Source organism: Elephas maximus, chromosome 22, assembly GCF_024166365.1.
Source record: "Elephas maximus indicus isolate mEleMax1 chromosome 22, mEleMax1 primary haplotype, whole genome shotgun sequence".
In the NCBI taxonomy this organism is placed as follows: domain Eukaryota; kingdom Metazoa; phylum Chordata; class Mammalia; order Proboscidea; family Elephantidae; genus Elephas; species Elephas maximus.
Genome location: NC_064840.1, coordinates 21,153,190 through 21,179,759, shown reverse-complemented (window position 1 = coordinate 21,179,759; position 26,570 = coordinate 21,153,190). Strand labels below are relative to the sequence as shown.

Genomic DNA, 26,570 nt, shown 5'->3' with positions numbered 1-26,570 from the left:
TACCTTGATAAAACAAAAAAAAATTAAAACCACTAAACAGAACTTACCAAGAGTCAGTCGCGACGCCCGTGCTCTTCTGGAGTAGATCTGGGTCACCAGGCTCATCTGTGGCTGTCCTGGAACCACTACGCGGGTCTACAGTCCACAGTGCCAGGGAGCAAAGTTAGCTGGCCATTTAGCTGGCTCCAACCCCACTCCTCCTCCTGGGTCTGCAGTCATTCTGGGATTCCCACCCCAGGTGGCTGGAAGAGACAGTCCTCCAGAGCCATATCCACTACCCCCTGACCCTGGAGTCTGTGGTTACCTTCCTTTCTTTCTTCCCTCCCACACCTTAAGGCCAAGAAGCAGGAAGGAGCCATGGGCAGAAAACAGCCCTCCTTCTGCCTCCAGCCCTTCCTGAACCCCAAACCTGCTTCTCTAACAGAGGGTCCTGGGCATTGACCAGCCTAGGACATTTCCCTCTCATCCCAGTCACCAGATCTACTCCACAACAGTCTACAGAGCCACTGCTAACTAAACGTCCCCAGCCAACTCAGCCCAACACTGCCCAAAACGATGCGGACACCAAGGTGCTAGTTCCCAGGACCGACGCCCAGGACCAGGCTCCACCCTCTCTGAAATCCGCCCGTCCGGGCTCCGACCTCCAAAGCAGTGTGTAAAAGAGCCACAGGAGAACACAGATGCCCAACACAAGCTAGTTTTCAATCAAGCTTTTAATGAAAAGATCATAAAATAACAGTTTCTCGTCACTGTACATTAAGACTGCACGCTTCTGAGGGAGAGATCAGTCGTCGGAGAATTGCTTTTCTATGACGTGGGGGGAGCTGCGGTGCAGCTCTGACCTGAATGTATCCAAACACTCCAGGGACGTGAACTCGACGTGATGACTGACAGCGGCGGAGGCCAGTACAGGAGTGCGAGTTGGGGCGCCCCTCCCCCTTCCTGGGAACCATCCGGAGAAGGAGGACTTGACTCCTTTTCCGGCTCCAATTAAACAGAACAGCTGTAACCCCACCCCGTCCCCCTCGAGGTATTTGTGAATGGGTCTGTTCCCAACCTGGGGCCCCCTGGTGGGGGAGAGCAGTGATGGGTGGGGTACAGAGAAGCTCCCCTCAGCACCTGGCCCCATGGGGCCCCGCCTAGTGGGGGGGGGCCTGGGAGCCTCCCTGTCCCAGGTGAGGTCTGTGGTGCAGCATCTGAGGTCAATAAATTACAGAATAAATAGCAGGTGAGGTAGGGGGGCTCCTGGTAAAATAGTGGGGTGACTGAAGCTGGGGTTCCTAGGAAGGGGTCCTGGGCAGCCTCAACTCTCACAGCTCACGCCCACCCACTTTGGAATGTCAGACTGAGGCTCCAGCTGGGCCCCTCCCACCTCACTCCTAGCATCAGATTCACGGGACTTGGGACACCAGCGAGGGCCTTGGTCCTTTCGGGGAGGCACGGCTGGCTGAGACTTCTGACTCCACCTTCCTCTTTTGTCCCAGAGCATCAGGGACAGGACAGACGCAGCCTCCTCTTCCCTGAGCCCTAGCCCTGCCCTCCCTGCTGCCCAGGCCTCGCCCCAACTCTGGACAGTCATGGGCAGAGCAGGTGGGGCCTGTTGGCCTGGCCTGCTGGCCTGGCCTGCCAGCCCAGGTTACACTCCTGCCAGCAACCTGAGGTTCAGTGAACACAGACTCGGGCGGACAGGGTGGCCCAGCCCAGGGGTAGACGACGGGACACACACGCTGCGTGAGGACATGGAGGTCAGCAGTCTGACTGTTCGGTTCCCAGGCTGAGGTGTATGGCTATGCTGCGGTCTCTGAGAGTCTCGGTTGCGTAAAGGTCCGTCCTGTCTTGGTTCCTTTTTTGCAAACCTGGAGGAGCCCTTGCAGGCTCGGTCTGGCGGGAGCGGGAAGTGGCAGAGCCCGGCCTGCCTCGCGCCCCAAGTCTGAGAAATAAATACATTCATCACTGCACAAACATATTGATACAAAAACAACACTGTTAAGAGTGTTTGCACCGTCTGAAGGTAAGGGCCAGGCCCAGCCAGCCCCTTATGCTGCCCGTGGGGTCCCCGAGATGGGGACTAGCTGGAGTCGGCTGAGCTGTGCAAAGGTCCTGGCTTTTTGGCTTGAGGCGGACCCTCGCATCAGCCCACCTGAGAGCAGCGGGCAGAGAGGCAGGAAGGACTCGTCTCCCTCCCAAGGCCCAAGGTCGGACTTGGGTCCTGTGGCCAGAGCTGATAGCCACCCCTCCTGCGCCAGAGGGCCAGGGTGCCACAGTCCCACCAGGAGGCCGTAGGGACTGGTTAGCACGGGCGAGCTCTTTGGTGCCATCTGGGCTTGGAGCAGCCCCGGGCTGGGGATGAGGGCTCAGGCGACTCCTGGACGCTTCTGCCCACTCCACAGGCCCCCAGGGTCGCCTCTCTGCCCATGAGCCGTCCAGGGGCACCTCAGGGCCTCCGGCAAAAGGTGAGGCTTCACTGGGACTGGCCTTACAGCTGCTGAGGTCTGAAACTGTAAAAGTTTATGTAAACAATGAGATAAATATATTAGTATCTTTTTTCTGAGCCCACTGAGGTTCCATTCGCATTCAAAATGTGCTTTGGTTTAAAAAATAGGTTTTGTGAATTTGGGTATGAGCTTTTTTTTTTTAAATCCTCTCTTTCCTACATGACATCTGCTACTTTCTGTTTCCTGTTTTTCCGAAACATTCAGGAATTAAGTGACTAAAGCAGAGAAGTGTAAGCCGCCCTTGGCCTCCAACGGCCCAATGTCCTCGTGAGGCTCTAACATATCTCCACGCACACACTCACAGGCACACACTCAACATGATCAAAGGGAAACGACAAAATGAAGTGTTGTGTTCATCCCGCCCCACCCCCACAAACCCTTGAAATCTTAAATATGAAACTAGTGTTTTGCTTTCTCATTAAAATACAGAAAAGGCTCGGTACAATACTAAGGTGGGTACAATACTATGTCGCACAGACGTCGTAGAGTGAAGGGGGCTCTGCTCCCCGTCCCTGAAGTTCTGCGAATGAGTCGCCTGCTCTCACCAGTCGCCTGGCAGTGCGCGGCCCCGGCCGGGCGGGCGAGCACCCGGTCCTGCGTACAATCCTTGTACGTACAGACTTTGTGTCACGTGGCTTAAGTGCTGACCGGCAGAGGCCGGGGCGGCAGCGGAAGGATATGCTCCACCCAGATCCTTGCCCGCCCGTGCTGGGACCCGAGACCCAGTTCCCCGTGTCCCACCTGGAGGGGACAAGAGCCGGCTCGGGGCTCTGAGAGCTCAGCCCGGAGCCCGTGGGGCCACGCACTGCACCCCTGACCCGCCGCTCGCCACTGAGGTCCCTGAACTCAGGCTCCGTTTCAGCTGGAGGCTCTTTTGAAGGGTGGAGGGGGTCGGTGGAGGGATGACTCCGGAGTTTTTTGGTCTGAACTTAAAATAGAAAGGAAAAAGAAAAAAAAGAGAGAAAAGGAAAATGGAGAGAGTGCAGGCTGGCCGCCCGTCTCCAGCAGCCGAGAACTGCGTGTGGAGGAGGGGTGGCCACTGGGCCTGCGCAGGCACCCCGGCCCGCGAAGAGGCTGAGAAAGCCCAAGGGGAACTGCGAGAGGCAAGGGCGGGACCCCACTCCCCCCCGCCAGATGAGTGACTATGGGGCAGCTTCCTGTCCTCACCTCAACAGAGCCTGCAGGTTCTCCCCACCACCCCTGACTCCACACCTCACTTTGGTCGCAGACCCCACCCTGCACATCGCTGCTCAAACTCTTGCAGGGCCGGCTGGGCCTGCGGAGCGGGGCCTCATGCTCTGTGCTCTCTAAGGTGTGGCACCTGGTCCCACTCTGCGCTCATGGAGTGGATGCCCTTCCCACTCAGTAGCACGTCAACACCCTCGAGGTGGACATGGCTCAAAGCGCTTGGAGAAACGGGTGCACAGAAAGAGCCTGTGACGCTGCAGAAACCTACACCCAGAGACCATCGGCCCGCGGCCCGCGCTCCCCTTGCTCTGACCAATCCCAGGCCTTCCTGGTTGGAGGCCAGGTGGCTCCAGTGCACTAACAGGAGGAACACAAGAGTCATGGCCTCCACAGCCAGTCACCAACACATTGTTCTAGTGGATTCAAGAGGTAGCAAAAGGTCAGAAGTCTCTCCACCTTGTTCAGTGAGGAAGGAAAGCGAAGTATCTGTCCACTCTGGCCGCACATCTCTCTCTCTCACTCACTCACACACACACACACACACACACACAGAGAAAATAAAAAACAAGAGTACCAAGGACTCGGTACCAAGTCCAGCCTACCCACGCCCACCCCCCATTAACCCCGGACTTTCCAGTTCAAACATTCACATAAACGTTACACTGGTTTTTCTCTTAATAAAAAACAAGTACCTCTAAACAAAGAATATTCCTTGGAAACTATAGGAAAAACACTCTCTCCCAAGGCGGCTGAGGCAGGGCCTGGGGCTCCAGGGAAGCCTTTGGGCAAGAAGGGCTTCTGGGGCCTGGGGGGGGGCTCCCGATTTGCCCTACCACGAAAAGGGGGGGCGAGGGGGAGAGGAAGGGGCAGCTGCCCCTGTTACATTCCAGCTGCAGACCCAGGTTCAGCCCTGGGGGCTGGGGGCAGGGAGGGGCCCTGGAAGAAAATAAACTATTGTCTGTTTTGGTTTAAAAAAACAAAATTAAAAAGGGAAAAGGAATAGCTCAGTAGGAATAACAGCAACCCAGCCCCAGAGGGCTCTTTAGTTGTAGAGAGGTAGGCAGGGTCACCCTGACTATCCCAGGGCCAGTGGGCAGGGTGCTCCTGGCTCCAGGAAGGGAGAGCGCCTCCCTCTAGCACCGGCTCCCTGGGCCAGGGACCCAGCCTCAGCACAGACACCACCCAGCCACAGGCAGCCCCAGGACGGAGGGAGGCCCTCCCCGCACACAGCCCTTCTCCAAACCCGAGGCAGGAGAGCAGCCGGGCCACAGTGTGACCAGGGCGGGAGGGGAGGTAGACTGACTCGCTGGGCGTGGTTCCATCAGCGTCCCTTCTTTGCTTCCCTTGGTATACACTGTCCATTAAAGCTCTTGGGGGGGGGGGCGGGGCGGGCAGGGACTGCGCCCAGAGCCCCACCGGACACCCGCCCCACTTTGCCCTCGGCTTCCTTTCCGGTGGCTCCCCCGTGGCGAGTCTTCGGAGGCCACCGGTGCTGGCTCACAGCGGGCTGGCAGCGGGCCGACGGTCTTTGGCTTCTAGGAGGGGGAGGTGTGCATGCGCAGGTGGCTGATGAGGTTGCGCTGCTGGGTGAACTTGCCCCCACAGAGCTGGCACTCGTAGGGCTTCTCGCCTGAGTGCACGCGCATGTGCTCGGTGAGGCGGTACTGGCGGGTGAAGCGCATGCCACACTCGTCACAGGCAAAGGGCTTCAGGCCCAGGTGGCTGCGCATGTGGCGGGTCATGGTGCCGCGCTGCGTGAACATCTTGCCACAGATGTTGCAGGGGAAGGGCCGCGTCAGCCAGTGCGTCTTCTCGTGCTGCCTCAGCGTGGCCGGGTCCTTGTAGGTCTTCTCACACACGGAGCACTTGAAGGGCCGGGGCTCGGCCGCGTAGGCCGCGCTGGGTGCTGACAGGTCCTCGGCCTCCTCCTCTGCGCCCCCGCTGCCCGTCTCATAGGCGCCCTCCTCTTTGATGAACAGCTCCTCCTCTGTGTGGGTCTCCACATGGGCATTGAGCTGCTCAGAGCTGGGGAAGCCCTTGGCGCAGGGGATGCACACGTACAGGTTGTCCCCGTAGGACACCGTCTCATAGCCCTCAGGCCGGTACAGGTAGTGAGCACCAGCAGGGCCACTGCCCCCCTCACTGCCACTCTGCCCACTGTCCTCGCTCCCGTCCTTGCCGTTCTCCTCCTCCTCCTTGCAGGGGTACGGGGGCTCCCCGTAAGGCCCGCTGGGGCCACCTGCGCTGCCCAGGACGCCATTGGGAACCCTGTCCCCAAGACCCTCGCCCTCTTCCCCAGGGCAGGTACCTTTGGGCCCCACCTCCTTTCGTTCAAAGGGGGCACAGGGCTCCTTCTTGCTCCACTCCTTCTTTCGAGCCGAGTGCCGCAGGCTCTTTCGGGGTTGGGCGCTGGGCCCCTCCAGTCGGCTCAGGGGGGTGTCCTCGGCCCCCTCCAGATCCATGGGCTCCTCGGGGGCACCCCCCAGCTCAGTATAAGAGGCACTGTTGGCGATGGAGGGGACGGGGGCTGTAGGGGGCGAGCCGTGCTGACTGTCACTGAGTTGGGCCGGGTCATCAGGCGTGAGGTGGGGGCCGGGCGTGGCAGGGGGAAGAGGGGGGCTCTTCTTGGACAGGTCCAGGCCCAGCTCCTGCTCACAGCCCCCACTGCTCTCATTGGTGCTGCTGCTGCAGCCGCCCAGGCCAGCCTCCCCACCAGCCGGACACAGTGCCCGGCCCAGTGCGTGAGCACCCTCCTGGTTGGAGCTGCCAAGGAAGAGCTCATCATCCGAGCCTTTGGCCTGGGGGAGCTCCTGAGGGGGGTGGGCCCCCTTGCGCCCGTCTCCGAGCCCTGGGTAACGGGCCTGGATGACAGAGGCGGTAGAAAGACGCTGGCTGCGGGGGGGCCGCCCCATGCCAGTGGCCCCCACCCGGGCTGAGCCGAAGGGCTTGCCCGCCCGCTTTAGCCTTCGGCGGCAGAGAGCTGCCAACTCGGGCAGCTGGAGGTAGCTGGCGGCAGTGAGGAGGGTGCTAAAATTGGGCTCGGCCGGCTGGTCGCTGGGCAGCAGCTTGCCCGTGTAGATGAAGTCTAGGATCTGCTGGAAGACCGTGGAGCTGACCATGTCCGTGTCCAGGTTGATGAGGTTGTCGTGCAGCACAAGCGACTTGAAGTAGATGCTGCTGGCGGCCAGGACGTTCTTGTGGGCCCGGAAGATGGAGTTCTCCACCATGATGATGACGTCACACAGGAAGCCCTTGGTCCTCTGCTGGTTCAGCTGCAGCAGGAGCTGCTTTGAGTGGCTGGGCAGCTCCATGTCGGGCCCCATGTCCCCGCGCCCTCCCCACGCGCACCACCTGTGGGCAGAGAACAGGCAGGCACGGGTTAGCTTAGCAGGACAAGAGTACAAAAGCCCTAAGGCAGGTGGGGTGTTCGGGGGGCCTCCGTACTGACCTGACCTCGAATCATGCACTGCATGGGGCTCCACCCCTACCCCAGTCACAGCACACAGGGAGGCAATACTACTGCCCTTGCTGTGCAGGAGCTAGGCACCTGCCACCACGCCAGCACCAGCTCTGTCTGCACTGACTCGAATACAGGGCAGCGAGCAAGGAAGGTCACACAGGCTCCAAGTCGGGAAATGAGCTGGAATTCGGCTCCAAGTCCAAGTCCTTCCTCCCGCCAAAAGACATCAAGTCCAATGCCCAAAGGAGCCAGCAGGAGACCAAAGCCAATAACTAAAGCATACCGGGGGGGCAGGGGCTAGGAGTGCAGAAGCCCATCTTGCAGGAGCTGACTGTCCCCAAGCACCAGGGAGCCCCACAGGGCCTGATCTTCCCGGCTTTCAAGACAAGCCAGAAACCAGATTGTCATGTGAAATCTGCCAATGCTAAATAAACCCATTTTTTATTTTACTACCGTGTGGGCCAAACCAAGCAGGCCTACTGGCCGACTTCACCCCCAATGGGTGACCTCAGCTCTACACCAAGGTGCCATTACAGGCTCCCCAAGCTTTAAGATATGCCAGAAGTCATGCCACTGCCTGCCCTCGAGCAGGTTGGAGTGCTACCCCAGCTGCCCGGGGCCTCCAGGTGCTGGGTGGGAAGGCTAGGCTAGCCAAGGCCCTGGCACCACCTGGGCCCTGGGTCCTTTCAATGGCAGCCACCACTGGGGCCTGGGAACTGTGGCCAGCTGGCCTCCACCAGAAGGCTGGCACAGACAGTAATTGAAGTCATTAAATAGTAAACACACAAGCATCTGTGGTCTCCATAGGAAACACTGTGAGCCACCGGTGCAACAGTGAACATGTGGGTCCCAGGGATGGGGCTCTGAGTCCCCACTTTCCACCCTTACCAAGCGCCCACACAGCCTGGGCAGAAGGCCCTCCACCAAGGACTGGGCACCCACAGTAGGCAGAGCAAGAGCAGCTCGGCCAGTGCAGAGGGCCAGGACACCTGGGGAGGAGGGAAACATGCTAAGGAAGAGGCCAAAGCTGTGCCTAGGACGGTGCTCAAAACCCTCCTCGCACCCTGAGCCAGCTCACAGCTGAGGGAGCACACCCCCAGTTCTACTCTTGTGCCCTGTCCAGAGCCACAAAGGACCGCTTGGCGAGACGACAGCTCGGCAAAGAGGGCACTGGGTCCAGGCTATGAGGGCATGCAGCGCCCAGGCAACGTCCATAGGCAAGAGACTGGCAGAGAAGGCAGCCTTCTGGCAGGGTGCCAGGCCCTCCCTGACTCATGGCTACCTGACAACTGAGTAGCAAGGCCTCTTGGAGGACGCACCCTCCATGCCACACAGCTGACAAGGGCACCTTATCTTTCCGCTCAAAGGCCCATCTTTCTAAGTGCCTGAACTTCTCTGACCCTCGCTGCCACCCTGGATCTCCAGGGCCTACCCTGAATACCCAGTCCTGCCTTGCACCAGCAGAGCCCTGGGAGGGGCCATGCCGTCCAACCCTGCCCAGGGCCCAAACTCCCTCCCCTGCCCCACATTTGCCCTTGTTTGCAGAGACAGTGGGAAACCCTAACAATCCCAGGTGGGGCCGTGGGTACACACTGCCCTGAGAAGTAACACAGCTCAACCAGCAGGAGGCAGCAGCGCCCTGGTCCCAGGAGAGGCCGTCAGCCAGCTAGCCAAGCCTGAGGCAACTCAGGACCGTCCACGGACTCAAGGGAAACTGGGTTTCCTCTATTCCCAACTCCCCTACTCTGTCAGGCAGAGACAAAGAGCCTAGGGCGTGGCTCCCACACAAGCATGAAAGGGCCCCTCATGTTGCCCTGGGCCTGGCACATTGTGCTGCAGGCTGAGGTATGCAAAGGAGCAGCAGTCAGGGCTGCCCACAGAGGCCAGCAGAGCTGTGCGGGGCTGCCAGGAGAGCTGTGCAGGGCTGCCTGCAGGCCCGGGGGGAAGGCGCAGGACCACACCCGCCCTCCCTCACGCCCCTTTCCCAGCCAGCACCCCCCAACCAGGCCTACCGGAGTGCCAGGGGCCCAGAAACCATGTGCGCAGCAGCCAGTGGGGGTGGCCTCCTTGAGCGCTCGGCCTCCCTGGGGGTGCATCAATGCCTGGTCACCTGGGAAGAAGAGGGACACGGTCACCTAGATGGGTATCACAGTGGGGATGGCATCTAGCCTGGTAGCCTTGGAGCCCTCACCTCCAGGACCCTCTGGCTGGGACACCAGGGACAACTGGGCAAATATCAGTGGCTGCAGGGCACAGGACTGGGGGAGATCATGTCAAGGAACGTGGGCAGGCCCTGCCTTCACCCTCCTTTCCCCACACGAGACTTGGGGTACCCTGGGGCCCTCTAGGCCTGAGAAGCTGGTGGCAGGCTTGGTGACAGGAGGCCTGGGCAGGGCCCTCCCAGCCAGCCACATTTACATAACAAAAGGTCAAAATTGGAGCCAATTGTGCAAAGGGATATTTTTAAGAACCAGTCTCAACCGCCTCTGGCTCCCAGCCCCCTTCCCTTCCTGGAGCTCCTTGCTGCCCTCTCCCACCCCTCCCCGCCTGAGGGCTCGGCCCCCTGCCCAGCTCTGCTGGGCCACATGGCCCTTCTATCAGGAGGGTTCACTGCCTGCAGGCTTGCCCCAACCACCAAGGCTACTGGCAGCTGCTGCCAGACGGAGGGCCCCTCGCCCCCCAGAGCATTGGCTGAGGTTCTGCTTCCTCTCACCCCATACAGACCAGCCTGGGCTCCCTGGGCCAGCAAGCGGAAGAGGCAGCCTGAGCAGGCCTAGAGCCCATCCCTACCTACCCCCACCCCCTACCCCACCCCCAGGGCCAGGGAGGCCCAGCATGTCCCTTAGGAATGTGACCAGACCCGGGGTGCCGGCCAACCCGTGGCTGGGAGGCCTCAGCCTGGCCTGCCAGCTGTATCCCGAGGCTGCAGTGCTAGCTGTGCGCTCAAAGAGGGTGACCGGGGGAGGGGAACCCAAGGACCCACCAACAGCCAGGAGACCCTGAAACCAGCTCTGCAGGCCCAGAGCCTGAGCATCCATGTTTAAAGGGTGAGGGCCTGGGCTAAGGCCCGTTCACAGAGCCCAGGCACCCCACCCCCGGTGAGGCTAGAGTCAGTCAGAAGGACAGAGAGGTGCGTAGCCAAGAAGAAAAGCGAAGCCCCGCCTGTGAAGATGGGCAGAGGGGGACAGACAAGACACAACAGCAACACCTTTGGACAAACCTGCCCCCCAGCTCCCCTCAGGTCCTCAGTCAACACACACCTCCTCAGGCAGAGTGTTCGCCAGCGCCTCTCAGGGGCCCTGCCTTAAGCTTGGGCCAGACTCTGAACCAGGCATGACCCCTCATCAGCTCAGTGAGGGGGGAGTGCCTGCATGGGCGTGCTCCTCCAGCCTTGCCCAGCAGTCACCGGATCTGGGTGAGGCAAGGACTGGACCAGATCTCCCAGCAGGAAGGGACGGATCCTGCGGCAGGTCCCCAGGCTGAGGTGGACATAACAGTCTCCTCCTCGGATGACCTTTCTGCCAAGCTGGCAGGGCTGGCCGGGCCTCCAGGCACCCTCCACTGGGTGGGGCACAGAGAGCTGCCTCATGGGAGTTCACAGCAAGCAGTGATGCCACCCAGCCTACTGTCCACTCCCAGGCTGGGCCCAGTTAGGCAACCACCACGTTTGCAACTGAGGGCTCATCCTCACCCCAAGTGAGGGACCCCTCCCGCTGTCAGGGTCAGGACCCCAAGAAGCATTGCTCTTCTCTGCCAGGTGTGGGAACTGTGGGCACATACCCTGAGAGGCCACAGCCTGGGCCAGTGCCAGGTGACCAGAAGCATGGCCAGGGGCTGGCTCAAGAAGCTGGCAGCTCAATGCCCCACCAGGTACAGGGGTTGGTGCCCAGCCCTGGCAGAAGCCACCTACAGGCTCAAACAAGGACACTGCCTGGCACCAGCTCCTGGCACCCGGCAGACCCTGGCAGCAGGCCCAGGCCATGTGCTTATCAGTGCCAAGGATCATATGCCTGGCCAGGCCCGCTGCCATTGGCACACCGTCTCTGCAATGCCCAGGATCCAGGGGAGTGGAACAGCTGTTCTAAGCTAGCCCAGCCAGCCAGGGACACCTCTGAGGTGGAGATCTGGCCCCTCCACAGGACAGAACCTTCAGGAAGGATGGCACACTGTCCCCCATTGGGAGCGGGAAAGGGCTAGAACACAAGTGCACCACTGTGAGGGTCAGCTCTACCTTCTGAACACAGAAAGGATGGAGAAAGGAAAAGGGAAAAACACTGATTCCCAGGTCCTGAGCCAGACACACACCTTGTTTACAGCATGTCAAAACCCTCCCACCCACCCCACAGGCTGCTACAACCCTGAGCTGGGGCAAGTCCTCATTAAGTTCTCCCTTCCTTTTCTTCCCCTCCCGCCCCACCACACCGAGGGGGTTAGACCAGGACAGGGGCACCCCGCCACCTTCCAGCACTGGGCAGACACACTCACAGGTAAGGCAGGTCTTGCATGGCCTGGCGAGAGCCTCTGAAGCCTCCCTCTGGCTCTGTTCAGGCCCACCCCCCACTACCCCAGAGGGTCCACCAGGCAAGTTCTTCTGGGGGAAAGAAATCTCTGCACGTACAGCCGCTGTTAAACAAGGTCACTTCTGGGGGTGGAGGCGATAAAGTTACAGGAAAACTATAGTTTCCACATGTTCATTCCAGTGATATTTGAGCTGACAATCAGCATAAATTACTTTTATCATCCTAAAAACAACAGCAGGATTCATGTGCATAAATGTCAAGAACATGCTGAGTGAAGGAATCCTTCAAAAGCAAACACGGTGCACAACACTGCTCAGCCGAAGTTCTAGAACAGGCAACGGGGAGCAATGGTGCGGAAGTCCACAAGGGAGTGAGGTGAGGACGGCGTGGAAGGGGCGTGTGGCAAACGTCTGAGGTGACCGGTGTCTTAACAGGACTATGGGTTAAGGTGGTGGCTTTGGTCAGAATTTATCAAGGAATGCACTTAAGATCTGGGCAATTCATTGTATGTAAATTACACCTCAAAAGAAAAAAAAACTAAACAAAAAAAGAACAAAGGCTCTTACAGGACGTTCTCATCTCAGCAACACTGCATTCCTCCTTCCCCCAAAACACCACCAGATAACATTTATTGGACACTTACTGTATGCCCAATGCAAATGGTAAAAGGTTAGTGGCTTGTGGCTGCCCAGATGTGCCTTGGAAGAAAGGCCTGGCAATCTACTTCCAAAAAAACAGCCACTGACAACCCTGTGGAGCAGTTCTGCTCTGACACACATGGGGGTTACCATGAGTCAGAGTCCACTCAACGGCAGCTGTTTTATTCACTGTATTCCAGGCCCAGCACCCTATGCCATGCCCTTCAGAACACTGTCATTTATCCCTCATGGCCACCCAGAGAGCCCAGTTACTCTGCCAATCTCCATGTGACAGGCAGGGGGGAAGTGACATTCCGAGAGATGCAGCCTGGGGGCCCCTCAGTCTGTGCATACCACAGCACAGCATTCATCCCAGCACACCCCCAGAGGACAGGGCGACCCTGGTGTGGTGTGCGGGTAGTACGGAGGGTGAGAAAGGGCTCAGAATTAGGACACAGAAGCAGGTGTGTCATCTGTGACCATGGGAACGCAGCACCCGGCTCCCCACTGATAGCCTTCAGCCCACCCAGGTGTGCTGTTCAGCCTCAGTTTCCCAACCTAGAAGTAGGCCATAGCGGCAGAAGTATCTGGCGAGAGCAGGCCCCTGTCACTTCCACTCCTCCCTGGTCTGGACGTCCTCTGTGGTATCCAGCAGGCAGTTAAGACCCAGGCCAACCCTCAGGGCCCCTCCCTGTGTGTCCCTGACCCATGTCTTCCAAACAAGCACAAGCCAGGAGGCCGTCAGGACAGCCCAGATGGCCTCAAGGACCCACAACATGGCTGGAACTGGGCCAAATCGAGGCCCCTCTTCTGAGCTCCTCACAAAGGGCAGGAGAGCACTCTGGCCCAGCACCCCTCAGAGGCCTCGAGTGAAGCTTTAAGGTGGAAGTGACCCTTTCCTACGCAGCAAACAGGGCACTGAAGAGAATGATTCCAACCCCCCGGTTCTAACCACAGTACCCTAACCTGGCCTGGACTTTTCTGCCCAGAACCTGGGCCTTAGGAGGCTGGGCACTCAAAACATGCCCCCCAAGTGGGACCCCCCCGGGAGCCAGCAGGTGTGGTCCTGACCCTCAGGAACAGTGCTCCCCAAGAGAGCTGCCCCTTCTACTTAATGGCCGACCTCAGGGGTGGGGCAGGAATGAAGCCCTCCTCGAGGCAACCTCAGCACCCACCTGAAATCCTGACTTGACGTCAGAGCAGATAGCTTTCCCCATTCCAATGCGGCTGGGCGGAGGGACCTAAAGGGAAGGACAGAGTTCAGGGAGGGGTATGCCTCCTGCACGTACCTCCTAGGGCCTTCTTATCCGCCCCTGGCCATCTCTCGCTTCACAGGGTAGATGGTGCTGCCTGCTCAGCCCCAGGAGATGACTCCTAGCACCTCGGCCATCTCTGGGCCAAGGAATTTCTGCTACAAGTTACAGACTGAAACAGGGCCCCCAGCTGGGGCCGTACCGCCTGAGCGGAGCTCCACAGCCAGGCGGGAGGGACAGCCGTGCCAGGCAGGGCAGCAGTGTGGGGCTGGGGGCCAGCACCAGGCAGCTCCACACACAGGGGTCTAAGTATATCTGACTGGGGCCCAAGAGGGCTGCTGTTCCCAGCCCGACCACCATGATGGTCACTGCTGCTCCAGGTGCAGCCCCAACAGGTAGAATTACAAGGCTGGGGCTGCCAGTGGTGGTCACGCACAAGCAGTGCCTCCACCCAGGTCCCACAGACAGGTGGATGGGCCACAGGAGGAGACTCAAGGGCGGAAGCCAGCTGGCCTGGAAGGTACAAAGCAGCTGGGATATCTAGGCAGAGGAAAGTCCAAGATTCAGGGAGCCACAAGCCCAGCACCCTGGACCCATCAGAGTCCTCCCCTCTCCCCTTCCTAGCTTAAACAAGGGCTCCTCCACAAAGCTGTCCCCACTAGAACAGGGCAGTAAGCCCCTCTCTCTCTCTGTCTCCCCCTCACTCTCTGCCAAGGCCACATCATGCCCTACACCTCAGCTATGTGCGGTCATACCAGCCCTGCGTGAGGCTACTGCTGTGGAGGGGACTCCGTGGACACGATCTGGTCTCACTGGATCCTCCCAGCAGGCCCACGAGATAGAGGTTATCATTACCTCTAGTTTCAGATGAGAAAACTAAGGCTCTTGGGGGTTAAGCAACTTGCCTATGGTCACAGGAGGAAGTAGGTGGCAGATGGAGAAGCCGGACTTTCCCCACCCTGGGGTTGAGCGCCTGTGCCCCCACTCTGGTGAAGGACGGTCACAGGACCTGTGGTACACAGTGGGGGGTGGGGGTTCTGTCTGCACCTCAACAGTCTACACCTGCAACCTGGCCTGCTTGTCCACAGTGGGGGCTTGACCCACAACCCCCCAGGCTGAGTTCTCCTGAGCACATGGAGGATCTAAGTCTGCCTGGCTCCCCCCTCTATCCCGGGCAGCCAAAAGTCACGGGGCAGTGTGTTTCACAGCCTGCTCTAGGGGCCAGACTGGCCCGCTGCTGTCAGGGAACACCCTGTGCCCTCTGTCACCTCTCTGCCCTGTCCCTCCAGGCATGGGCTGGCAGTGGGTGGGGATCCACTCTCTGGGCAAGCCAAGCCATGTAATCCAGTCCCAGACCTGGACACCGGCCAGCAGCTCCTGGCTTTCCTCCCAGCTGTCCTCCTGGAAAGCAGCAGGCTCCACGGATGCCAGGCGCCCAGCCCACTGCCCACGCAGCTTTTACGAAACAACTACTCGGGGTCCATTCAGAGCGGTAGAGACTCAGTGTTCATGGGCCCTGGTCAGCCCTACGGGCCACCTGCCGAGTCACTCTGAGACAGTATGGAGGTAGCATCGCCCCAGGCCCAGCCTCACCAAGCCTGCACTGCGGTCCCCACACCTGTTGGAGGTCCCACGCCTGCTGGAGGCCTGTCCTGCTCAGTACTCCTTACAACCTGCCCCACGTGCACTCCACCTCCAGGCAGATGACCCAATGGCAGCATGTCTGACAGGGAACAGCCCGTGGCCAACCCTCCCACTCAAAGTCCCGTCTGTGGGCCCTGCACACTAAGCAGGGATCCCTCCGCTCCTTTGACCCAGTAAATCCTATCAACAGACCACTGACAGTTTTTTCTACCTGCGCCATAGTGAGGAAAAGTCTAGAACACTTGGCTGTGTCCATAGCCCCTTGGCTCCCAAGCCTGACCTCCCCAGAACACCCAAGGCCTACAGCTCCACCCACTGGGCCTACAACCGTCTCATCATTCTGGCTTTGGTGCCAACACAGTGTGTAGCCAGGACAAGCCTAGGCAACCGCAGCTGGCTGGCTGGCCTGGAAAGGCCAAGGCCTAGCACAGTCTGGCCAAGAGTTCCGCAGGCGAGGACAGCTCAAGGAAGAGGGCTAACCACTTCTGATCATGATGATGAGGCTAAAAACTCTGCTCACCTCCAAACTCTTTCCCCCGTCATACTCTCCCGCAAGAGGAGCATAAGCTGTCGATAAAAGGCTCACTGAGAGCAGAGAAATGAGGCAGGGAGAGTCGGGGAAGGTGGGCAGGCAGACATGCAGGGTGAACCGGCCAACAAGGCAGCAGGGCAGGAGAAATCTGCCATTCCTAACTCACAGTGACCCTTGTATGCAGAGCAGAACTGCTCCACAGGGTTTTCAGGGCTGTGATCTTTCAGAAGCAGATCGCCAGGCCTGTCTTCCTAAGCACCTCTGGGTGGGTTCAAACTGTCATGGTTAGCAGCTAAGTACTTAACCTGAGCTGGAGGGCCTCAGGCCTGCATAGGAGCTGAGAATCCAGAACAGGTGCCCTCTGGCTAGGTGCTGCCTGCTGTTCCCCCCGGAGGCCATGGCCACAGAGGAGACCACCCTTCGGGCAGCTGGACCAGTGCCTCTCTTGGCAGGAGCGAGTGGAGGGGTGGGGTAGCAGGGCCCAGCTTCCCAGAGGCCGTCCAGAGACCTTCCTGGAGACTTTATCCTACCATCCCTAGTAGACAAAAAGCCAGCAGGGTTCCAGGAGCGAAGTAAGTCACAAGGCAGAGCGGTCCCAGCACGCTGCACCCTAACAGGTCCCACAGCCTCAATGTCAGCACTTGGCGCCACTCCAGACCTAAAAAGCAGAACCCACGATCTCACCTCAGGTGATTCCAACGCAGGCTGAGATCTGAGCGGCAGTGGGGTAGGTGGTAAGCTTTCTACCGTCCTGAAGGAGTCCCTGAGCAGCGCAATAGTTCACGCACTCTGCTGCTAACTGAAAGGTTGGAGGTTCAGGTCTACCCAGAGGCACCTCAGAAGAAAGGCCTGGTGATCTACTTCTGAAAAATCAGCCACTGAAAATCCGACAGAGCACAGTCCTACTCTGTACACATGAGGCTGCCATGAGTCGGAGCTGACCCCACAGCAACTGGTTTCAGCTGGTGCTGTCCCGGAAGTAACGTGCTTTGCAAGCAGCAACTGCTGGATTGGTGGGTGTCAGGTGGGAGGAGAACGCTCCCAAGAGGAAGACACACTGCCCACAGGAGTAAGTCCAGAAGCTGACTGGCACCAGTGGTTGACCTGGAACCTGAGACAGCAGGGCACAGCCTTGGTGACTGCAGGCAGTGGCAGCAGAAGCAGGGGTCCGAGGCAAGGAATGCGATGGGAAGCAGAGTGTAGGCTTCAGGAGAGCACACAGCTCCACGAGGGAGGACACACAGTGAGGGCACGGCAGGTCGAGGGGAGCCAAACACACAAGGTAAGAGGGCAATAGGGGAACCCTTGGCTGCCCTGCTGGATGGGATCATTATGACCGTCCTGACCCCCTCTGGGACGCCCCTCAGATGAGAAAACTGAGCCCTAAAGGCAGACACCCATCAGAGCTGAGCTATGGAGATGCAGCAGTCCAGCTCAAAGCTCTAGGACAGCGATGACCCAACTTCACAATTTCAAAACCAATCTAAAAGTTGGTAGTATTAGGAGAAATATGGAACTAGTATAAGACACACAAAAGCCAAATAAAATGGCAGAAGTCAGTCCTTCCTTATCAGTAAATGCAGTGATTGTAAATGAACTAAAAGACTAAACGCTTCAATCAAAAGGCAGAGAGTGGCAGAATGGATTAAAAAAAAAAAAACATGATCCAACTATATGCTGTCTACAGAAGACAGTACCTTAGGCCTAAGAACACAAATAGGTTAGAAGTGAAAGGATAGAAAAAAAATATTCCATGAAAATAGTAACTAAAAAGAGAGCTGGGATTGTGATCTCAATATCAGACAATATAGACTTTAAGTTAAAATCTGTTATAAGAGATCAAGAAGGACATTATATAATGATGAAAAAGGGTCAATCATCAAGAAGGTGTAACAATTATATATGCCGGAAACCGTGGTGGTGTAGTGGTTAAGTGCTATGGCTGCTAATCAAAAGGTCGGTAGTTTGAATCTGCTAGGCGCTCCTTGGGAACTCTATGGGGCAGTTCTACTCTGTCCTACAGGGTCACTATGAGTAGGACTCAACTCGACGGCTGTGGGTTTTATTTGGGTGAACGTCACAGCCCCAAATTATAGAAAGCAAATACTGACTGAATTAAAAGAAATAGACAGCTCTACAATAGCTGGAGCCTTCAGTACACCACTTTCGATAATGGACCCAACACCTAGAAAGAAAATTCAGAGTGAAATAGAAGATCTGAGTGAACGCTGTGGGCAATGCCTGAGTTATGAACGAGATCCACTCCTAAGTCTGCCTTTAAGTCAGGTTTGTAGGTAAGTCGGAACAGGCGTGTGCAGTCTTATCTGCCATCAGTCAAATATTTGTCTTAGTATACAGTATATCTTTTACCTTTCTATGCATATTAAACACTTCCAAACCGTGCAACGTTTTCATGAGTGTTACGAAGCACTGCCTGTATTCATTTTATGAACCATTGTATTTAACTCAAAATTTTTAATATAACAGGCTTCATGGCAGTCCGTTCTTAAGTATGAGTTGTTGAGTTGTCCTAAGTTGGATGTTCATAACTGCCTGTATAAACTAACTAGACCTAACGGACACATACAGAACACTCCACCCAACAAGAGTACAATATACATTCTTCCCCAGTGCACATGGATCATTTTCCAGAATAGACCATGTTAGGTCATAAAGTCTCGATAAATTTAGAAATACTGAAATCACACAAAGTTATCTTCTCCAGACAATCAAGTTTGAAATTAATAACCGAAAGGGAAGTGGAAAATACATAAATACGTGGAAAATGAAATAACACACTATTAAACAACCAAGTGGTCAAGGAAGAAATCAGAAGAGGCAGAAAATACTCGAGTCAAATGAAAATGAAAGTACAACACACCAAAGCTTACGGAATGCAGCGGAAGCAGTGCTCAGAGAGGAATTTATAGCTACATGCGCCTACATCAACATCAACATAGTTACTAACAGTTTCTTATGCCAAGTAACCAGATGTCATCAAGTCAATTCTGATTCATGGCAACCTTGTGTGAGTCAGAGTAGAGCTCTGCTCCATAGGGTTTTCAATGGCTGTGATCTTCTGGAAGTAGATTTCCAGGACTTTTTCTTCTGAGGTGGCTCTGGGTAGATTCGAACCGCCAACCTTCCAGTTAGTAGCTGAGTGTTTAACTGTTTGTGCCACCCAGGGACTCCTTACTCCAAGTAGAGACTTGAAAAAAGATTTAGAACAATCATCTCCTATTATCGTTGCTTCATAAAAGAAAACATTTCAACAACCAAAGAACAGGAAGAACCGCCTCTCAATGTAGAAGGGTCCTTCCCAAAAAAGGGTCGATGACAACCCTTCAGCAACATTTTTGCCATGGGCTGGTGGAAGCTTTGAGGCAAGCTGGCATTCCGGGATCACTGCCCTGTCCCATGACATGACATGGCCCACCTGGCTGAGACAGGACTAGATGGAACGCTAAAGGGGAATTAGAAGAACTCAAAACAAACAGTGTGCCAGACTGTAATGGGGTTTTAATTCACCAAACACAGACTAAAAGAATGCCTCCCAGGACTAGGGGTAGTGAGGAGATGGGGCGCTTGACGGGTACAGGGTTTTGGAAAACATTCTGGAACTAGAAAGTGGTGGTGACTACACAACACGGTGAATGTCCTAAATGCCACTTTGGAAAGAAACAAGGCTCTTCAGTATGATTCCATTTCTACAAGTTCCGGTGCAGGCAGCACTGATCCACAATGCCAGTAGTGAGGGGCTTACCCTGGGCCACTGGGGGCAGCTGTGTTCTTGCTCTGCATGCTCGTTCCACAGTGTGTTTACCTGTGAAGCATTCAGGGCACCTTGTTTATGACTGCATCTCAGTACAATGCAGAGACCGTCAGGAAGGAAGGAGATCCAACCAAGTTCTAATTAGCAAGCAGACCTGGTCTAAGCAGGAACTGCTCAGGAGCCCCCAAATAACATTTAATCATCACAATGTGAGAACTGGCAGGTGGACAGGACAGGTGCGGAAGGGGTGACACCCAGTGCAGACTGCCCAGTTTGAGAAGAAGTACTCACACACACCAGGCACCAGCCAGAAACTCCCCGGAAACCTAGGGACACTGGGGAAATTCTCTTATTAGGGACAGATTGGTGTCTGCTAAAGATAAAAACCAACCAGATTTTTTTTTCACTTGCCCTAATGGCTAACGCCTAGCTCTGAGTTTCAAAAGAAGAAACGACAAAACAACCAGTTGCCGCTGAGTCAACTCCAACCCATGGCGACCCCATGTGTGTCAAAGTAGAACTGTACTCCATGGTTTTCCAATGGCTGGTTTTTGGGAAGTAGATTCCCAGGCCTTTCTTCCGAGGTGCCCCTGGGCGGAAAAGAAGAAGAGGTTCTCAAAATCCTGAAAGGCAAACCCAGGGCAGAGCGTAGGCGAGATGTAAACAGACCACCAAAGAATTCCCAGCAGGGCCTGGGCAGGCCAAGGTGTCTTCCTATCAAAGGGAGGAAGCTGAGAAGAAAACAGGCAAGGACCTCAGGAATTTGCATCAAAGCAAGCTGTGTGGTGATGACAGGCTCATCAACTGCCCCTCTGCCTCAAACAAACAGCCAAAGGGTGATCAAGATCAGGTTGCTTTAATCCAAATGGGAGAAAAATCCGGGAAGGACACTTTGGGCATCCAGGAGTTTTTCAAAGCCATTTTTAAGGATAAAATAAGGAAATTCCTCTGAAAAATACTAAGAGCTATGGCTCTCTGCCAAGGTCCCTGGGTGCCACAAATGGTTTGTGCTTGACTACTAACTTAAAGGGTCACTACGAGTTGGAATCAACTCGATGGCAACAAGTTTGGTTTTGGTTTTTGGTTACTAAAGGTTGGCCACTCGAACCTACCAGTGGTGCTGTGGAAGAAAAGCCTGGCAACCTGCTTGTGTAAAAACAGTCAAGAAAACCCTATGCAGCAGTTCTACTCTGTAACACATGGGGTCACCACGAGTCAGAATGGACATGACGACAACAGGTTTGGGTTTGCTACGACTCTGCCAATTAACTCCCATGACAGATGCAGCCCCTGGGCCTTCAGGGGACGCTCTATGGAGAGGGAGGCTTCACCTGCCCAACAGGGACTAGGAGAGGGTCTAACAAAGACAGAAGGGGAGGAGGCCTGGGGAATCCACAGACTCAGAACACACACTCACAGAGTTTGACTCGCGGGGCCCAGCGGGCAGAATGGTTGTGGGACATGCTGGGACTGGGTTCAGAGACAGAAAACAAAACAAACAGGCACTTCTCTGCCCGGAGAAGTACAGCTCAGAGTCGAGAACTAGCTACTAAAAGCAAAACACCTGGAAACAACCTAGCTGTTCGCCACCAGAAGAGGTAATTTGTGGAGCAGTGGGACCTCGGAAAACCCCGTGTCAAGGACACACATGACCAACAGCCCAGTGACCCCCAGAGCACACCATAGCCAAACTTCGAGCAGGCCACACGCCGCTTAATGATCGGTCACATGTGGGGACTTCTGGAGGGAGGCGCACAGGTTGGGGTTCAGAGGTGGAAAGGGAACGAGGGTGTCTGAAATGTGTTCATGCACACGTGTGCATACACGTGAGTTACACTCTGATTTTACTGTCTTTGTAAATACCCTCGTCCACTAGGAAAGCCCCCAACGACAGGGCAGGCTCAGACACCTGCCCGAAGCAAGCAGGGCCAAGAGGCTACAGCTGAGCGCAGCCTTCTGAGCCTCTCCCTTCCACACATGAAATGTCACCTGATCCATGAGGACCAGTGCAGAGACCACACAAACACAACAGCGCTCAAACAAGACTCTGGAGGGTTCAGTCCCACAGGAGATCACCAGAAACATTACTATGCTAATACAACCCAAGCCTCTGCACAGGCAAGTGGGTGGGCCCATCCCAGGGTGCTGACAGGGGAGCCCTAGGAACCCTCCCAAGGGCTGTGGGGAGAGGGCAGAGTTAAAGCTACTCCAAGCGAAAACACCAATGTCTAGAACACATACCCCTCCAGTCCCTCCAGGCCCTTGCCTGGTCCCTGCCCCTCTGATTCAGAGTCCGATCACCGTGAGTTATCTTTCTCAAACACAGGTCTCATCAAATCGTTCCCCTACTGAAAAGCTTTCAATGGTCTCCCAATGCCTGGGATAAAGTCCACCCCTGAGCTGGGCAGGCAAAGCACTTCCCAGAGGGGCCCCAGCCCACCTGGCTGCCACCGCCCCTTTCACACAGCCACACCCCATGCCGAGGCTGGGAGCACCCTCCCCCCCCACCTCTCCCCCTCCACTCAACACACTGTAGCCCTAGTCTAACTGCCTCGGCCCACCCACCTCCACTGCCTAGGCTCCCAAGGTTAGGGACCCTCCTCCCATCCAGCCAGCACGCACTGGGCACGCAGAAGGCACTCAGTAAATGTTTGTCAGGTGAGCAAATGACAGCCAGAAAGAACAAATGCAGAGAAGAGATAGGGTGAAATCATACACTGAAAAAGATAAGGTGCCACAGGGAGGAAGGGAAATGATAAACAGGGGATGAAGGGGGAAGAACTGCCCAGCGCCCATGGTCCCAGCCCTGTTTGTCAGCTGCCCCAAAGGCCTGCTATTGACATTCTTAAAAATGAGTAAGAAACATAACCAACCAACCACTGCCGTCAAGTCGATTCCAACTCATAGCGACCCTATGGGACACAGTAGAACTGCCCCATAGAGTTTCCAAGGAGCTGGCCAGTAGACTCAAACTGCCAACCTTTTTTGGTTAGCAGCCTTAGCTCTTAACCACTATGTCACCAGGGTTTCCAGGAAACTGTACTACCATAAAAAAAAAAAAAAAAATTCCTAGCAATTCCACTCCTGGGTATATGCCCAAAAGAAGTGAAAGCAGGCACACCAACAGAAACCTGTACACCCAGTGTTCGCTGCAGCACTTTTCACAATAGCCAAAAGGTGGAAACAACCCAAGTGTCCATTAAAAGATGAGTGGATAAACAAAACATAATACACACATACAAGGGAATACTATTTGGCCATAAAGAGAAATGTCCCGATGCGTGCCACAACATGGCTGAACCTTGAAAACATGCTGAGTGACATAACTCAGATACTAAAGTACAAATGCTGTATGACCCCACTTACATGAAATACGCTATTGTATAGAGACTAAAACTTATTAGTGGTGACCAGGGGTGGGCAAGAGGCGAGAGAGAGGGCTTATTGGTTAGGGACACTGAGTTTCCGTTAGTGGCAGTAGAATAATTCAAAAAAGAATCACGATAACAGTTGTACAACATGAAGAATGTCATGGAATTATACATGCAAAAATTGTTGAATTGGCAAATTTTTTTTAAGTATATTTTTACCACAAAAAAAATAAGGACTCAAAGAGGTTTTGTTTATATGGTTTAGATACTACCGTACTAGATGATACTATGCATTACATTACTATTACGTTTACTGTACTACAATAACTGATATTTTTAAATATTTAAATCGTTTCAAATATCAATAATAACCCATTTCGTGTTAACATAAATACTGTTTTTAAGAAAAAAAACAATTCCAAAAGAAAAAAAATAATGAGTGGCACTATTTTAGATTTTTGCAGACTTCCCTCAAGTCTGGCTTCACAGAGGAACTGGGATCTCGTCTCTGCTTCTGCCCGCGCATGTAGCTGTGCTTGGAGTCTGGAGAGACCCGGCCCCATGCAGAGAGAAGAATATTTTAATAACCTTTTCAGATAACTGTTGCTATTCTTCACTGATACTACGCCAAAGCTGGACAAGTGGTAGTTTCTGTGTAGTAAGTTGCAATGTAGAATCTGAATCCTATTAGTGATATTTTCCTGTTCAGCCATACTAAGTCTATTGGTCTACCTGGCACTCGGACCCAGGCATGGTGTTGCAATATTAGGTACCGATCGTTTGGGAAATATTGGTTCACTGAGTTAATCTGATCTTTCAAATGTTGTCGTGTTTCACCATACTGTGTTTTAAAAAATCACATGTGTTAACATCACAACAGATCTTATCAGAGAAGTCTGATTAAAGTGTTGGGAAGCTGCCAAGCTCCTGATGAGGGATGCTAGATTTTCAAAATTCAAATTCTCACTTGGAAGCTCAAATTTATCATGGGCAACAAATATCCTCAACTGTTTCCCTTAAACTGGTAGGCTCACTTGATTTTCAAGAAAACAAACAAACAAAAAAAAACCAAACCCAGTGCCGTCGAGTCGATTCCGACTCATAGCGACCCTATAAGACAGAGTAGAACTGTCCCATAGAGGAGCACCTGGCAGATTCGAACTGCTGACCCTTTGGTTAGCAGCCATAGCACTTGACCACTATGCCACCAGGATTTCCTTTTGAAGAAAAGGCCGTCTGAATAACCACATTACATCAGCTGTTTCTCCGAATAAAAGTGATGCTCCGTGAAAAAAAAAAAAAAACCACCAGCTCAGCTCCCAGCTCAGACAAGGCTTGCTGGGGGTAGTGGTGGTTTTGTGGTGGAATTATCTCGCCTTCGTGCCAGAGACCCAGATTCCAGTCCTGGCCAGTACACCTCATGCAGAACCACCCCCATCTGTCAGTGGAGGCTTGTTGCTGAACAGGTTTCAGTGGAACTTCCCGACTAAAACAGGCTAGGAAGAAAGACCTGGCAATCTACTTCTGCAAATCTGCCAACGAAAGCTCTATGGGCCTCAATGGTCCAACCCGCAACGGATGGTGGGGATGGTGCGGGACCGGTCGCCATGAATCAGGGGCCTGCTGACTCACAAAGCCACCACTGGTTTGAGGGAGCAACACCAACTTGGGAGGTGACCCAGCCCTGCACAGCCCCAGGGCAGAGTGGTCAGTGGGAGCGGTGGGGGAGGGGTGCTATCAGGAAGCAGGAGGTAAGCACTGCTGCTGGGGGCGTGAAGTCAAAGTCCCCTCCTGCCCAAAGCAGCCCAGCCAGCCCTGCCGCCCTTATCAGCGTCAGCACACGCATGGAATGTGGGACTTTGGAAACTCTTCTCCTGGTCCGCACCAGGGCTGCCCCGGGCGCACGTTCCCTGCTGCAGGACCAGCCATGGCTCACACTACTGCTCGGCCCACCCGCTCCTCCCGGAGCTGGAGCTGCGTGGCAGCAGAGGGAAGCACCTGCTGGCGCCAGCCCAAGGGCCTCAGGAGGCTCTGCAGCTGGGAGGAGTTCTACAGCCTCTATTCCTTACCAGGATCACAGGCAGTGGCTGAGCCCCCCACGCTGCCGGCCCACACAGAGAGAAGACCAAGGTGGGGAGGAGGGCTGGGTTCCTTCTGGAACGTTAAAGTTCCTTTAGAAGCCATCGGCACCTCTAAGAAAGGGAAGGGTGAAGTCTACAGGGACAGAGGGACCATGGTGAAAAAGTGGACGCAGAAACCCACCCCAAGACCACTTACCCCCCAGATGGGACCCCTGCTGTACACAGGCGGGCCAAGGAGGCCACCCCCACCTTCCTCTTTGACCCACCTGCCAGGTCACTCTGGGCTCCACCTCCCTGCGTCCCAACCTGCTCTCCTCTCAACTGTAACACCTCCTTGCCAGGACATTAAATGAGGACCATACCACCCCACGTCTGCAGCTTGCCAGCTGCCTCCGCAGGAAGCTGCCCCTGAGGAGGCAGGGGCTGTCTTGTGTCCTGTCTGCCTGTGGGCATGAACTGGACTGCAGTTGTTCCGTCCCAGGAAGGTGGCAGAGCCAGGCCAGATCATACTGGAAGCCCTGCCTTGAGGGTCCCCTCCCCTCCTCCCCTGCCCCTTGTCCATGCCCAGAGAGCAAATCCCAGGAAGTCGGCCTTTTCCTCCTCTCTCCAAGGGTCCTTGAAGTCAAAGAGAAACAGAAGGGGCATGGGTCCCAGAAGCCCCTAGCTGCCCAATCACCCCTAAGCTGTGGCCACAGCAGTCTTGTCAGGAAGCCACAAGAAGCCCAAACACAAACCACGGCTCAGGAATGCAGCCAAGGGCCCATGCCAGGACACAGGGCCACAGGACTGAGCATGGTGGGTGGAGAGTGCTGGGAGGCTCCCTAGGAGCAGCCCCTTAGTGCCTGCTGGCCTAGGTCCCTCCTATTGCCACCCATGGAAAAGGGGAGTCCCTGTGCCTGAAGCTGATCTAAAACCCCGGTGGCCAGCTTGTCTGAATGCACACACTGGCTGACTGCGGACTGTCCTGGCTCAGAGCAAGCCACCAACCAGGTATAGCAGCCCCTCATCACCGGGGATACCGGTGCTGACCTAGGCAGCAGCACCACCTGCTTTATTCTACTATAGACAGAGGTTTATCAACACCTACTAGAACAGCAGTTCTCAAACTGGGCTGCACACTGGAATCGCTTCAAGAGCTGCAGGAAATGCGAATGCATGGGCCTGGCACCAGAGACTCCACCTGGGCCTCAGCCTGACCGGCTCCCAGGAGATCCCAATGTGCAGCCCAAGCTGAGAGCTGGGGCACTGGCCAGCGACACAGGAACAGCCCACACTGGGCCATGGGTGGCCTGGGCCATCTCCCGGAAAAGCCCCACTGTGTCCACACAGGAACAGGCCACTGAGCCCCTAGCCTTCTCTCCCTTCTGGTTCATTGAGCAAACTCAACAAGAGCATGGGTGAGGGCACAGCAAAGCACATGCTCCTCTCCCTCAAGGACCTCAACAAGCAGATGAGAAGGGGGGATAGTAGTGGTCGGGGTTCATCCCAGGGTGGTCATGACGGGAGGGTCAGGCTCACCGCAGGGTGGTCACAGGACAAAGGGTGGTGGTAGTCGGGTTCACGCCAGGGTGGCCCACCTCCACCATGGGAAGGTGCTATCCTCCAGGCACTGGAGA

The 26,570-nt window shown here is 55.5% G+C and overlaps 1 protein-coding gene across 2 annotated transcripts in view; it reads right to left on the bottom strand.

Moving 5' to 3' along the window:
• Window positions 1-712: 712 nt before the first annotated feature.
• HIC2 (HIC ZBTB transcriptional repressor 2) overlaps window positions 713-26,570 on the bottom strand; it is a 30,169-nt gene continuing 4,311 nt past the window's right edge. Inside the window, exons 1-3 of one of the 2 annotated variants that reach the window (XR_007515003.1) lie at window positions 9,156-9,583; window positions 3,237-7,034; window positions 713-2,498 (exon numbers count right to left, since the gene is read on the bottom strand). Coding sequence is in view for 1 of the 2 variants with exons in the window: in XM_049867022.1 (XP_049722979.1) it covers window positions 5,219-7,034; window positions 9,156-9,181 (1,842 nt within the window). In the remaining variant the exon portion in view is untranslated. Of the gene's footprint in view, window positions 7,035-9,155; window positions 9,584-26,570 lie in introns of those variants that run through there. The other variant, XM_049867022.1, reaches the window with a different exon arrangement.